The sequence below is a fragment of the Mchenga conophoros genome, linkage group LG17 (genome assembly GCF_057382185.1).
Source record: "Mchenga conophoros isolate Kocher_MC1m ecotype Shallow Benthic linkage group LG17, M_conophoros_male_GT1.1, whole genome shotgun sequence".
NCBI lineage: Eukaryota > Metazoa > Chordata > Actinopteri > Cichliformes > Cichlidae > Mchenga > Mchenga conophoros.
Genome location: NC_140542.1, coordinates 7,271,044 through 7,286,842, shown reverse-complemented (window position 1 = coordinate 7,286,842; position 15,799 = coordinate 7,271,044). Strand labels below are relative to the sequence as shown.

The window sequence follows — 15,799 nt, the reverse complement described above, 5'->3', positions numbered from 1 at the left end:
AGAAGCATTTGAAAGTCCTGGAGTGGCCTAGTCAGTCTCCAGACCTCAACCCCATAGAAAATCTGTGGCGGGAGTTGAAAGTCCGTGTTGCTTGGTGACAGCCCCAAAACATCACTGCTCTCGAGAAGATCTGCATGGAGGAATGGGCCAAAATACCAGCTACTGTGTGTGCAAACCTGGTAAAGACCTATAGTAAACGTTTGACCTCTGTTATTGCCAACAAAGGTTATGTTACAAAGTATTGAGTTGTATTTTTGTTATTGACCAAATACTTATTTTCCACCCTGATTTACGAATAAATTCTTTACAAATCCTACCATGTGGATTCATGGATTTTTTTTTTTCACATTCTGTCTCTCACAGTTGCAGTGTACCTCTGGTGCAAATTACTGACCTCTGTCATCATTTTAAGTGGGGGAACTTGCACAATCGGTGGCTGACTAAATACTTTTTTGCCCCACTGTATGTCAGGTCGCCACTTTGAGAACTTCTGGTGGAGTGTCTTGAGGACCCAAGACCTTTATTGCATCTGCATGATTTCACATAAGCAACAAAGGTCTTTTGTTCTCCAGCGGTATCACACGGACAGCAAATTCAAACTAAATAACCCTAAATAACTGTCAAACCAGAAGAAATTGGGCATGACTGATTGCAGTCTGCAGAAAAGTGTGAGGTGACGTGCACCATCTGTAAACCCCGTTTCCCCCTCTGCGAAGCACCTTTCGAGATTTTCAGTTTAAGCAGCCGGATGAGTGTTTAGGTTTTCTCCACAGTAGGGAGACTCAGCAGGGTGGAGGAGGCTTTGGAGGGGGGGAGACCTCGCTATTGCACTGACCAAGTAGTGAGTTTACATCTAATATTGGCCTGTTTTTCTTTTTGCCTGATGTCTGTCGACTTCATTTTGACCAAAGCAGGACAAGATTATTAAAATTGCAACCATGCATGCTGAAATCCTCGAACTTTCATGTCGGAGTGGAGCGGGGTTCTAAAGGGCTCTTTGAAGAGCAGATCCCTTGGGCTTTCTGCTGTGGCCACAGCAGTCGGACAGGGAGGCTCTTTGTTAAAAACCAGGCGATGATGTCTCAGTCAATAAAAGAGCATGAAAGTTGATGATGGCGATAATGATAGGCCTTAAAAATGGCCTTCCTACATCTTCTCACTATGTTCTCTCTTTCTTTATATCCTAATAACACTAACAGCATGCACTTTTACTTGACGTTCCTTGCAATAACGCTGAAAATGTGTTAGCACTTTGCGCATTCTTTGAGCGGCGGATAACTGAGGACGGTTTTCACCACAGTTTAGACATCTTTAAACAGCTGACAGACTGTCTGGCCTCACTGCGTCGTCTGTGTTCACCCCCACCAACCCCCCAAAACAAAATGTAACTTCTTAAGGAACACACTACAATCTGTGCTGATACAACAGCATGCATCATGCAGAACTGCAGGGGCCTCTTTCCCTCTGTCAGTTCTTCACTGTGAGCAGGCAGCACCTTTGTGATATACAATTAGGAACTGAAAAGATATCAAATTTCCTACAAGAGAAACTCCAGGAAATAGGTCAGTGTATGCAACGGTGCCAAGGCAACGCTTTATTGTCCTTTTCCTGTCTCTACAAGGTCCTAAATCATGTGAAGTTCCAGTGAGCAGGAGAGTAAAGGGCTGCAGTTGATTGTTGTGTACATCTTCTTTGTTTTGTTTGTATTTGTGTATGGAGTGGGAATAAATGGAGCGATGCGAGAATGACTTTTTTTTTGTCTCGTCTGCAACGGTAAATTTTAGCTTGTTGATTTGTGGTAAGACCTCAGCACCCACGTTTCTTTCATCTTAAATTCTGACACGGTTCCCCATAGCCCCTTCATCAAACACACACTCCACAGGACAATGGGCCGCATAAGTGTGGTGTCTCCTGGAGTATTTGTTGACTTATTACCTGCAGAGCCAGAGGAAGAGTTGGAAGGGATTCTAACTGGACCACATCCAGGCTCCGTGCAATGTTTGGTAAAACTGTGTGGTCAGAACTCATCTTGTCCCAGTTTTTATAGCCTCACACATCATCCTGTACACTTCAGCTCCACACCCGGAAAGTTGAGAGTGTAAAGATGGCGATGACTCATGCGGTGCCTCTACATCCATCAATGCCATTTTTTAGGGTGTCTAAGACATTTTTAAAATCACACACTGAGCTCAAACTTGTTCACATCTAGAAAATGAACTAGAACATCAAATAAAAACACTATGTTTTTCCAGTCTTTAGATTAAAAATATATACAGTATAGTGTCATTTACATTATATAAGTAGAGCAAAGACTTTTCATTGGGACTGTGGAACCAATGGAACAGCATGAGCAAAAGACAGATCAAAGCGCCCATCCTAACCTCTGCTCATTGCTTAAAGGGCCTATAACGGGCAGATGTGGTTCAAAACTGGGTCATCTGTTTCCGTGGTCTTGGATCCTGAGACCACAGAATACCTTCAAAGGTCTCTTGAACCACGCCTATTCTGAGCTGGGGGGGTTTTGTGCTGATTTTTTGTTTTTGTTTTTTGGCTTATTGCTGTACAGTGAGTAATTAAAAAGAAGGCCAGCACATGAGAGATGCTTCACAGCAGCCATGGAAGGTGTTTTTATGAGAAGTAACATTCATCTGCTCTTTGTACCAAATGAAAACAAAAGCAAGATGCACAATGCAGGTACAGAGAGCGCACACAAATCCACCTTAAAATGCATATAAACAGAGCACACAGAATGCAAATGCAGTTCATATGCAGTAACTTGTACACAGACACAGACATGGAAGGATTGGTGTTGAAAACTTCTTGAAATTTTACATTTCTTCAGTTGTTGTATTCAGTGTAATGGGTATTACATTTTTAGATAAAGCATCAGCAGACTTAAAATATAATAATGACAATCAGCTTTATTGACCAAGTATGTCTACACATACACAAGGAACTGAGCTGGATGGATGGACGGATAAGATAAGATAAAACAAAACAGTATATACAGTACACTTTGATGGTGGATATTTTAGGTACAGACGCTGTGTGAGTGTCATTAGTGTCCATCAGAGTGACTACCTGTGGAAAAACACTGTACATATATCTGCTTGCTGTGCTGTACAGTGCTCCAGAGGGGAGGACTTGGAATGGGGTGTGATGGGTCTTGCACTGATGTTGCCTGCTTGTTTCCGTATTCTGGATTTATACAAATCCTGAATTGAGGGGAAGTCGGTCGGCACCAGTGATTTTTTTCTCCTGACCTCACTGTTCATGGTCGTCTGTTCTTGTCCTGTTTGGTGGCTGATCTGAACCATACAGTGATGGATGAGCAGAGAACAGGCTGGATTGTTGAAGATCTCCTGAGGCAGGTTGAACGTCCTCTGCTGGGCCTTTTTGACGATTGTGTCTATATTGGGTGACCACTTCTGGATGAAGGTTCCTCCTGAAATCCATTGTCATCTCTACAGTGTTGAGCGTATTGAGCTCTAGGTTGTTCCGATTGCACCACAGGACCAGCTGTTCAACCCCATGTTTGTATGCAGACTCATCGCCATCCTTGATGAGTTTGATAACCGTCATGTCATCTGCTTCCTGTCTGTCAGTAAGTTTGTGATCCACAGACAGATGGAGGCTAGGAGTGGAAGACTTGAGGGATGATGGTGTTAAGAGCTGAAGTGAAGTCTATAAACAGAATTCTAGCATTTGTGCCAGGGCAGTCATGGTGTTGCAGGATGTAGTGCAACACTATGTTGACATCATCCACCGAACTGTTGGACCGGCAGGTAAATTGCAGGGGGTCCAGCAGGGGACATGTGATGTCCTACATCTAGGTCACAACCAATCTCTCAAAAGATTTCATGACTAGAGACATCCGGGCAACAGGCCTGTGGTCTTTTAACCCAGTGATAGAGGGTTTGAGCTGTAGCTGTAGCTACAGGTGGTAGAGCAGCTACTAACCGGAAGGTTGGTGGTTCGATCCCACTCTGCATGCCAAAGATCCTTGGGCAAGATACTAACCCCATGTTGATCTCCGATGCATCCATCAGAGTGTGAATGCGTATGAATGTTAGATAGGCACTAACAGTTTAGAAAAAAAAGTGCTTGTGTGAATGGGTGTGATAGGGTGAATGAATTAGTTGTATAAAGCGCTTTGAGTGCTCAGATAGCGTAGAAAAGCGCCGTATAAGAACCAGTCCATTTCTTGGGGACTGGGACTGGATGTTTTTCCCTGATTTTTAAAGACATTACTTTCAGATACTATTTATCTACTGTAATGTCTGTGTTAACTTTGGCATTTTTTGAACACTCAACAAAAAAATAGGAAGAAATGTGTTTTTTGTTACAGGGTGGTAACAAAAAAAGAGACAATTTAAAACAAAAGGCAGATTTCACAATCAGATCTCCAACAAATGCTTCATCTTTAGGAGGAGAGAGCCCACGTAGGCACAAGGAGAAGATGCAAACTCCTCACAGAACGGTCCCAGTCACCCTGAGGATTCAAACCCATGATCTTCTTGTTGTGAGGTGATAGTGCTAACCGAAGCATCACCATGCCATGTATGCATCACACAGAGTGCAGCAGAAGAGCTGCTCATTTTTGCACATAACAGTCAAAACTACCTCAGAATCTGATTACATTCAGCATACTAACCTTCAGCATTCTCAAACTACCTAGAAAATGAAGGTCAATCCTTGAATTGTGATACAGATGACTGAGTAAAAGGATCTCATGTATTTAAGTGTTACTAAAACTATTTCTTACTTTACTTCAAATACTTTATATTAACATGACTAGAGAGCAAAAAGCCTTTGAGAATAGTGTCTTTGTCTGCCACATCGCCCTCTTCTTGTATGAAAGCAATGAACAGGCTGCTCTTAAAAAAAAAACCCACACGGCACCATGCCAGCTCCAGAGAAAGCCATTTGGATATCTAATAGCTTTGGACCAGGTCAGCTTAATGTAAGCCTTATTGCGATTACCTGATGTAATGACAGCCAATCCAAATAGAGCCTGTAAGCCATTATGAGCCAAACAAGGGGAACACATTATGCTTTGCGCTATGTCAGCCTGACAGGGTCTGAACAATGCAGCATGAAAACGTTTCCACCCAGTTACTGCGACTCCTAAGGGGATGGAGAGGAACTGTTTAGGGCAGTTATACGTCCCAAACGTACCTTTGAAGACTAGCAATCAGCCTTAAAACCCCCCTATCTGCAATCTTAACGTAAACAAGAGATGAAAGATTTGAAACATTTACTCAGAAATGGCTCTTAATAGAAAACAGCGCCACGTGAAATGTTTTAAAGCCTTAAAAAAATGAAATAACATTTAAAAAAAAGAAAGAAAAAAAATCACAGGAAATGTGTATTAACAGTCAATTGTAACATAATGTCATCAAACAAGAAACTCTTTAGACAGCCGCAAGAAAATACAACTTGACTGGACAGTTAAGTCCAGCTCAGGAACTTTAATTACTTGCTATAGGCTTTGGAGGCATTTGTGCAAACAGGTAGAGCTGTTTGTGTTTAGAGTGAAGAGGAATGCCACCAACTTCAAATGTGTATCATGTAAAGAGAACAAAGTTCCCACTAATACAGTACCTAACTTCTCCTGATCTACACCCCCCCTAAAAATAAAAAATTCCATTTGCCGTTACATAGTTTTGGATCCTTTAACTTCCTGCCACTATAACTAATTGGTAGGATTACAGAGACCATTGCTAAAACAAGAAGACTTGCGAGGGAGGGAGAGAACGCATCAGTTTATACTTCGCTTTCCTCAGGAATGTCTTTGGAGAGGCATCGTCGTCTTGGAAGCACTTCAGGCTCGTCCTACAGTTTGGCTCGCGCTCTGCTGGAAAAGATCTCGGCGTTTACATAGAATAACTTTCAAACTGAACAAAAAGCAATCACTAAACAACCCTACACACACGCACATACACTTTCACATTTGCCTTTTGAGTGCTTTGTTTTCTTAATCTGTTTCTGTGCAGTTACCACTTCTCTAAATACCTGCTGTTTTCAAGAAGAAAAGGTACAGTGCCGCTCCATATTTGTGAGAATATGACAGACGAATGAATGACAAGAATTTATTAGACAAACATTTAAAAAAAAAAAAAACAGAACAAAGAAACAGGACTACGGCCCTTTTATGTAAGGTTCTTTTATTCACTGGTGGACGTGTTGGTTTAACAGTAACTGTGGTTTGGTGTATCCCATTAGGCTAATGTGGTGGTTTTGGAGATCAGGAGGAGGAGAAGGCACCAGGTCAGTATGGGGGTGGGGAGTGGAGGGAAAGGGGTGAGGTTTCCCCTAACTGCTCAACTATGGTCAGTGTGGCACTTTTTCAGTTTTATGATATATAGTTTAGGAACAGAGCAGGACAACAACATTATTATTCCTGACATTACATTAAGCACATTTTTTCTTGAAATGAACACAGAGCATGTTACTGAAGCAAACTTGTTTCTAAAGTCCAATCTTTTCTTCATAACATCGGAACATGATCTAATGCATTTATGTCATTTTAAGCTTACAGGACAAGATCAGAACCCTCAGGCAGATGTTCACCAACATTTCAAAGAAAACACCATTAAAGCTCACTGGGTACTAGCACTAGAGACAGGAAATGGATGACTTTATGCAAAAATTAAGAGCTGCTCATGTATTCACCCTGCATGTTATTGTCCAGCTCTATTTCTTTAAAAAGAGCTAGGAACTGAAGCCAAGACAGCATTCAAGGGCAGCGTCACCCCAGACAGAGTGTCAGTATCCTGTTGCTGAGCATGAGCGGAGGCAGTGTGGCAACGGAATCATGTGATCACAGTCGGGCCGGTGCGTCCAGTCCTCTCGTGGAGCTGGGAGAGCTTGAGGGCGATGTCTACCAGAGGAGCCAGGATCGCCTAGACGAGATACATAAAGAACAGCGAACGTCGGACTTCCTGTTCAGGTCATTCAGTTTATAGAAGTCCTTCAGTACAAAGCAGCTTCTTCTGGTTCTGTATTGCTAAGCTGCCGTTAATGCCGCCAGTATCAGAGCTATGAGCAGAAACCTCAACTAGCAAGGCCCAACTGAAGAGCTGCCAAAATAAAACTACTTTGGTCCAAAATATGCTAAGCCCCTTTTTAAGAAGCTCAGTTTTAAGTGGACAAATTACTTTAATTTTACATTTAAATATTGTTTTTAATACCTCAGAAATCTTCAAATTCTGAGTTTCCCCCCTGAGATATCCTGATAGACATTTACTTTTATTCAGCAACTGGGAACCACGGTCTTGTGATCAGGTGATTGACTTGGCTATTGAAGAATATCACGTTTCTTTGCTTTAAGAAACGTGTGTTGCTTTTGCAGTACGCTTTGGGCGGTTATCCATTTGCACTGTAAAGCTCTGTCTGTTTGCAGCTTTTAAATGAATCTGAGCAGAGACTACAGTCATCCTGCTACTTCTATCAGCAGTCACATCATCAATAAGCACTAGTAATCCAGTTCCAATGGCAGCCACAACATCGGAATTATGAGTCGTCTCTCCTTACTTTTCTCTTCCCACCATTGAAAAAGTTAACCTTGATTTCATCTCTCCACTTTTTTACCCCCAAACTGTGCAGACTTTCTGACCTTCATGGTCCTCAATCCAAATCTAATTTAAAAACAACAACCACCACCAGTGGTTTGCAGCTACTTGTAAACCTGCATTTCCATTCATTAAGGTGTCTCTCAATTATTATTATTACCAACTTTTTAACAGGCCTCACCTGGCCATCAAACTGCTTGTCAATATAGTTATTTGTGAGTTGGAAATCTGCACTTCTATCACAGAGTGATGACTGATTGATGTCAAATCCACTTCGGTGGTCTACAGAGGCAAAACTACAAAAAGTGTGGCCTTGCCCAACAACCTATGGGCTCAACTCTATATTCTTACATCTACTATTTTTTAAGAACGATTAAATTAGAAGAATCTAAAACATGACCAACATCGAACACTATTAACTGTGACAAAACACGACGCAGCGGATTCATAAAATAAGCGCTTTTTGTATCAGTTTTGTGTGAGGTACTTTTTCTTCTCTAAATCCACACAGAAAGGAGATCACCCCATGGGTGTGTAAATCAAACCCACCCAAAGTCAGCCAACTGAACCATTAACCTGCTGGCTATTTATCTGTCAAGCTCCGATTCTGAAGCAGTATGTTTCTGCTTATCTGTTCATTCATAGTGTCCAAGCGCTGAAAAGGATAAAGAGCTGGAGCAGAACTTTTTTCTTTCTTGTACTACATCACCTCCCTGTCTGCACCATTCAAAATTATTTTATGAAGTGTGTCTAGTTGGAACTTGCACTCTTCATTTTTTCTTACCAGTCCAGATAAGGTGCCATAAGTCAAAACTTGGCCAAACATCTCCATCATCTCATCTCCCATGTTGAATAAAATCTCTCAGCCTGTTTTTTTTGTTGAGGGCTCCACCCAGTGCTAGCTGGCCATCGTACACGTTACTGATCATTCCAGGCAACCCAAAAGGTTGAGAAGCCCATGTGAATATTAAACTGCTGTGATGTAGATGGATAAAGGGCTGACAACCTTTATAAATATCTTTTTCCCCCCCTCCCTCCTAAACAATTATTCACACGCACGCAAATAAAAAAGATTCGTGAAAAAAGAAAAAAAACTTTGTAACTGTTTATTTTCCTATCTGATGACTTCATTGTCTAATCTTTTTCCTCCCTGGATCCAACCAGCTGGGATTACTCCTCTCTGTCCTCACCTGTGGATCCTGGTAAATTTTCTGCGCGTCCTTCTCGTAGCTGTCTATGTAGAGCCTGATGGTTGCTCCAGCACTGCCTGTACCGCTGAGACGGAAAATGACCCTCGAACCGTCGGAGAAGATGATTCGGAGGCCCTGGGAGTGCGAAAGAGAAACAAAGATGTAAGAGATGGTGACAAATTCAAATATCGACTGAGCAGTAACATGTGGTTATATAATGTACGAGGTGGGAGTTATTCCATGTGTGTATGCACAGGGGTATGACCTCATCAGGTATTTTGCCAGCTTTTGAAACGCATCATTAGCAGGTCTGATTTTAATATGGAATCTGTTTTAAATTGGATATAGACTCTTAGTAGCATCTGAAGTGGAAAAAAAAACCCCAACAACTCTAAAACATGAGGCAAGCGGAGCACTGTTGCAGGATATTGTGTAAATTGTGGACTGCAAATATTAATGGGGTCTGTTTTGCAGGCTGCTCACCTGGTTTTTGGAAACACTCCCATCGACAGGGTCTGTATAGGCAAAATTGTCAGCGATGGCCACCTCGTAGGTCTTATCACCCGATGAGAACTTCTTTCCTTTAAAGGACGGATCGAACATTGCCACCTCCAGATCCTTCATCATCTTATTGGCAGCATCTGAGTCAACTTCCTCATAGTCGTACCTGGAAGTGAAGTTAGACCAAGATTTTAAAAATATACATAGGAACTCATTTTCAACTACTTTCGATAATGACACATTTTTAATCTGAAGAGACAAAAGTAAAGAAAGTTTAATTATAACTGTTGCACTCCACTTGTGCTGCATTTCTCCAATTTGCCACTGAAAGGCGCCATTCCTGCATAGTCTCAAGTAGAGTTTTTTAAAAATGTTTTGACAGTGGTGTTTAAAAATTCTTAACACTGTCAATGGTGTTTAAAAACCCTCATCTTTTAGGATTCAAACTCTCATTTCATAAATCGTAATGCAGGCATCTCCTCTGACCTGGTGAAAAAGTTCCTGCCAAACTTCTGCCAGTGATCTTTCATTATCTCCTCCACGCTCTGTTTCCTGGTGGCTAAGATTGACAGCCACGCAAGCACCGCCCACAAGCCGTCCTTCTCACGGATATGATCCGAGCCTGTTTATTAGCATAGAGAGATGTGATTGGGTGAGGGGCAATTCTTACTGGTGTCAAAGCTAAAAAAAGAAAAATGTGATGACCGAGTCTCACCAGTGCCAAAGCTCTCCTCTCCACACAGAGAGAGTTTACCAGCATCCATCAAATTCCCAAAGAACTTCCAGCCAGTTGGAGTCTCATACAGGTCCATCTGCAGCGTTTTAGCCACACTGAAACACACAGATTACATCATATAAGGAAAAAAAAGATTCTTGATTTGCACTTTTTCCAATTTACCCAAAAATATAAAAACTGTTTTGGTTTTTACTTGTCCAAGGCTCCACTGGTAGGCATGCTACGGGCCAGTCCTTTGACGCCGGTCTTCTGGAAGTACGGGATGCTTTTGATGTTGGCAGCAATGACAGCCACAGAGTCCGAGGGGTTCACAAAGAAGCCATGTTTACCCAGCACCATGTTGCGATCCTGAAGAGGGGACAAAAAGATGGCAATCCTGAGCTGTGATATTACTTTATTCATTTACACTGTAAACACTGCAATAGTTACATCCTTTTTGCACACACCCTTTTCTTTACCTTTTTCTAATGTAGCTGTCAATTTTCTTGATTTTTTTTATAATCACACTCTGGATATTTATTATTTGGTGATTTGTATATATTGTGCTATTCCTTATATCTTAACATATTGTACTGTTAAATAGTCTAGTCTGTTTTTGTTAATGTTACTGTACTGGAGCAACTGTAACCCACATAATTTCCCTAGGGATTAATAAAGTATGCTGATTCCGATTTGGTAATCGGCAGCAGATTGTTTAGTGTCAGTACTTCCTGAAAAAAAGCTTTTAAAACCCTTCAAATCCCAAAGTATATAATTTTTGTAAAACATTTCTTAGATTATATTGATAATTTTGAAGACAAGTTTACCAAATAGTTCTCGTGATTTCTTTGTTAAGCATTTGGTCTGTTCCTTTCATGAAACATGAAGCTGTCAGGAGGAAGGGTGAGGAAAACGGCTAACTAAAAACATTCAACATTAAGTGCTGTTCCAAAATTCAATCTCACTCTGGGAAGTAGGCCTAAAATTGTGATTGACTCATGTAATAAAGAAAATATAAACTTTGAATGAAAACTTATTAGATTAAATACATTCTGAGTGATTTCATATCACAGATTGATATCCAGGTCCAGACTTCATAACTCTGCCGCCCAGCTCTTGCCAATACAGCTGTTAAATGATCCTTTATTAGGGGAATGCTGAAGAACTTACACCATCACCATCAAATGCAGCTCCAAAGTCATATTCTCCACCTTTCATGGTTTTGACCAGGTCAGCAGCATAGGTCAAGTTGGGGTCAGGGTGGTGACCACCAAAGTCTTCCTGGGGCACACAATTGACTGCAGAGTTTGCTGGAGACCCCAGCTCTTCGCACACTATCTTCTTCACATAAGGACCAACCACTAGAGGGAGTAAGAGCGCCATTAATAAAGGATCACACATCACATGCTGCCATGGTCACTAACGGAACAAACTTTCCTTTACACTGTGATGCACAAAGATTATTTCCGTTTGTGTTGCCTGTTGGTAATTTATTCAATTTAGGAACTAGCATCCACTGTTTGAATGACCGATTTAATACATGCTCATCCCTACCTCCATGCATGGCATCCAGTCTGACATTAATGTGATTGGCTCCTGAAAGAAGCTCCTTCAATGCAGCAAAGTCAAAGATCCCCCTTAGCATCTCTGCATAGTCATCAACTGAGTCCACAATCTCCACTGAGATAAATCAAGAGGGAAAAGCAAAGTTGGCACACAAGTCCTGGTACAAATCACAGCAGTACATGAAATTACAAAGCAACATGTATTCAAGATTTGAATAGACTAGAACATGTGTTTACAAAGAGAAGAGAGTTCAAGACGTTGGTATTAATTTAACTAATTCTTCATCTTTCAGTTAAAGATAGGATTCTGCATCCGTGGGTCTGTTACCTGTGAAGGGCTTGAAAGTGTCCACTTCAAAGGTCTGCTTGCCAATCTTAGACAAATCCACTTTGAGGTCTGGGCAGATGTGATACTCCTGCAGGCTTTTGCTGATCTCAAATATTTTATTTGTAATGCCCTCTGGAGCAGGTCCTACGTTCAAAGTTAAACACTGGTTAGAAACCAGGCAATGCCCAAATATGGAACATTGAGCAAACTATGACTTGGACTATAGTGATTAGAGAAACAGTGGGTCTGTGCACTTGTCTCACCTCCGCTGGAAATGTTGTACTTGATGCCAAAGTCTCCATTGGGGCCTCCGGGGTTGTGACTGGCTGTGAGGATGATGCCACCCACTGCTTTTCTCTTGCGGATCACACAGGAGACTGCTGGGGTGGACATGATGCCATTGTGACCAATCACTAGGTGATTTATCTGCAGGCAGGAACAGATGCACACGTGCAAATTAATGGACACAGGCAAAAGTGTGTGTTTGTTCACAGCTCCAACCATAATGTAGAAGTAATAAGGGTACTGATGCTCCATGCAAAAGACTAAATTAAACACCTTTTCCATTGACTAACCTTGAGAAGGTTATCCACACCTTTCTCCAACATCCATCCTGAATTATTCCAGTTTTGTTATTTATTTATTTATTTATTTTAATACGTCAGATTTTGCAAATCATTATTGGAGCTAACCCAAAACACTGCTGCTGGATGACAGCTTGAACTTATTTCACCCATCTTTGCACCATTATACTGGGTAGCTGTGCATTTTATATTTCATTATAAATTTTGTTTACATGCAAGAGCTTGCAAGGGCTCGCCCCTGACTATGTTATTAAACTTTTTACAATAGTATTGCCCAATACCAAGTGGTTAGATCAGCTGAACAGCAGCTGTGAGTAGCACCAGACTGGCTCTTACAACCAATATTAGGTCCTCTAACACACTAAGGGTATTCAAATCTGAAATCCCGAGCCGAGTAGCAGTTTATTAATGAGTGATGAGTCTACACTATAATGAAACTCAGATTTAACAAAACTGCTGCTTTCAGCTGGCTATAAAAGTTTGTCCCTGTAAGACCCTCAAAGTGAGAGATGTGTGTGCATTTATATATGTTTTAAATTCAGTAAGTGCAAATCTACAGTGGCCCTGAGAGGTCAAACATACTGCAACTTGAGAAAATATCAGCAAATAGGAAAAAACAGTTCACAAAACACCACAGGAGTAATTAAGAGGAGACAATAATGTGCATGACAAGTTGCTCTAAACACCTAACAGAAAACATATATGCAGTATTAAATGAATCATGCGATTGAAAGACATTAGCTCGAGTCTTTTTTCCAAAGCACAACATAGATGAATCCTCAACTTCTTTTAAGTTGATCTCGGTACATTCCTTCACATGTTTCAGTTTTCTGTCACCTCCGTCATTTTTTTATTCAACTTCTATTGCGTTTTGTGTACTTTTGCAGCATTTTTTTTAGATTTGTATTGTGTTTATAAGCTGCAGTGCATTTGACCTCTCAGGGCCACCATACAAATCACATTTGTTTATAGCCAGCTATATTATGACCTGAGCTGGCCCTGCTGCCCAGTGCTTTACAAGTGCTGCAGAATAGGTTATATTTTGACTCCTTTTATAGTTTTGAAATCATGGCATTATCGCGGTCTATTTAACCACACAATGGTTTGCTTTGTGCAATCACACGGGCAGTAGTGCATCTCTGTGTAACTTATGATACAATTTCACCCAGATTTCCTAATATTACAAATGCCCACCAAGATTTGCCATCTTCGTGCAACTTACACCTACTTTCATTAGATGAACCCTCCATTTAGCAATGCTTCTTTGCATTAGCTACAAGAAGGACAGAGGCCATCTAATGAGAAGGAAGGTCACAGATCGAGGCTAGACTACAATGAATATGTCCTCTCAGAGAGTGAGGAGGTTACCTTGCAAATAAATAAGAAGGTAATAGGGTTTGATAATATTATGTTGATGCATTCTCACTGTGCATCTCTCATTTATGCACAAGACATATGCAGAGCAACGTGACCGGCTGCAGACCACGCCCCCCGATGGCCTAAAATCGTTTGAGTAACATCAGCCAGTAACCACACATTCAATGAAACATCACAACGTTGGCTTATCGTGCTTTCTTTCCCAACATCTAAACCCGTTTTGTTCCCTTTTAGAGAGTTGGGCAAGACGGACCAAGAGCCTAAAAATATATCCAATGATTGAAAAACGGCGAGTCAGGGTGTAAATGTCAGAGGTAAGGGTCTGACATGCAAGCGACCTCCTTCGTGCACTTTATCCAAAAGATCACCACGGTCAAGCAGGCTACCGGAGACAGCGCATGGAAATCCAGAGGGGGGATGGCGATTCGTGCCAAAGATTCACTGACTGCTTTGGACCTTATGGAACAGTCAAGTAGTTTTCCATAAACACAGTTTGAATGAACTGGGGCCAATATCAAGGCGCAGATACAGGCAGGAATGTCATTCAGGATTCAGCGCTGTCTCTCGTGGTTAAGAGAGCTTGTAAGAGCAGCTGATTAGCCACCCCAACTGTAGTCATTGACTTTAAAGTATTGCATAACTTTACATGAACCCATTTAATATAGAACTGAACAGCACCTCTCGAAACATTTTAATATGCAGAACGTAACCCATGTTTAAATACGTATATTTATGCTAACAAGTTAATAATACATGACCTGACAGTAAATATTTTGAGCATTTGGTCGTTCTCTCGGTTAGCATTAAGCTACTTAAGTTACTCTAGCTTTCTATGTAGCAAACTTTTAATTTTTAAACTAACCAAATAATGTCAAACTAATCAACAGACTAGTTATTTAGGAATGCATCTGATATACTTGACAGCTAGCTTGATGTGAGCCTGCTAGCTTACAAGCTATTCTATAGGAACAGACTCAGTGAGCTAGACGCACACATACAGCAAGGACAGCAAAGGTGAACAACATGTCGTTCTGCTACTGACCCCGTTGGCAGCTGAAATCTGGACGATCAGCTGAATAGCGTCTTTCATGAAAAACCTCCCATCCCCTCCCACCACCAGAGTGGCCGCCTGGCGCTCGGCAGGCTCGATGACAGAGATAATGCTCTGGATGAAGTTTTCCGCATAGTGCTGGTTCTGCTGAAACACCGTCACCCTCTTCCTCAGACCGCTAGTCCCGGGCTTCTGGTCCGTGTACGGCTTGGTCTTCACTGTCGTAATTTTCACCATTTTTGACCCCCAGCGAGCACCAATGGTCACCCCCGTGTAATCCGCAGTCCGGTCCGACAAGCAGGCGACTGCAGTGTCGGAGCAGCCACACGTACACACCGGGCAACTCCCCCCTTCAAACACCCGCCCTCCCGGTTTAAAGAGAAAGGAGGGATCAAGGAAGAGTTCTTCAGTCTCAACAACAGCGCAAACAGAAAGGTAGAAAAGTCAAAATTCATACAGCTTTTCAGCCATTCTTGGATATTGCTTAAAAATGAATTTTTATAACTGCAATATGTGGGGAAAATGTCCACAGGGCTGTAGGCAAAACTCTAGAAACCGTAGGGATACGCCCCCCACCAACATTAAGATAAAGTTACTGATGAAACGCTATAATCACAACTCAGGAGCTCATGTTGGATATTAAATAATACAAAAATATGTTATTTGTGTTGTTTTATTTGCACTATATTTTTAAAAGTCACACACCCAGCTTTTTGATCAATGGTCTGATTTATTGAAATCTCATCCATCCCCTAAGTGTCTGAGATGTATTAGCCACTAACACCAAAAACAATAATATTTTGCATTTTTTTAAAGATCTAAATAGTGTTATACATACATTTTTATAACATTAATGAATACAGAATTATGGTAGACTCTTTATTCGTAAAGTGATCATTTTCGGTGGTTTAAAG

General features: G+C 41.3%; 1 protein-coding gene across 2 annotated transcripts; it reads right to left on the bottom strand.

Annotated features, from left to right (window-relative positions):
- Nucleotides 1-6,150: 6,150 nt before the first annotated feature.
- On the bottom strand, nucleotides 6,151-15,204 carry pgm1 (phosphoglucomutase 1). Of its 2 annotated transcripts, XM_085252114.1 has the most exons (12): nucleotides 14,877-15,204; nucleotides 12,274-12,299; nucleotides 12,137-12,216; nucleotides 11,874-12,017; nucleotides 11,535-11,660; nucleotides 11,151-11,341; nucleotides 10,195-10,349; nucleotides 9,981-10,096; nucleotides 9,752-9,887; nucleotides 9,248-9,431; nucleotides 8,765-8,899; nucleotides 6,151-6,905 (listed from the first exon to the last, which is right to left on the bottom strand). In XM_085252114.1, the coding sequence occupies exons 1-12, from the start codon at nucleotides 15,120-15,122 to the stop codon at nucleotides 6,816-6,818; spliced, it is 1,629 nt and encodes a 542-aa protein (XP_085108240.1). In that variant the 5' UTR covers nucleotides 15,123-15,204; the 3' UTR covers nucleotides 6,151-6,815. The 2 variants fall into 2 exon arrangements, with proteins under 2 accessions (XP_085108240.1, XP_085108239.1); XM_085252113.1 differs by having other exon boundaries at nucleotides 12,137-12,299; nucleotides 14,877-15,203.
- Nucleotides 15,205-15,799: the final 595 nt, after the last annotated feature.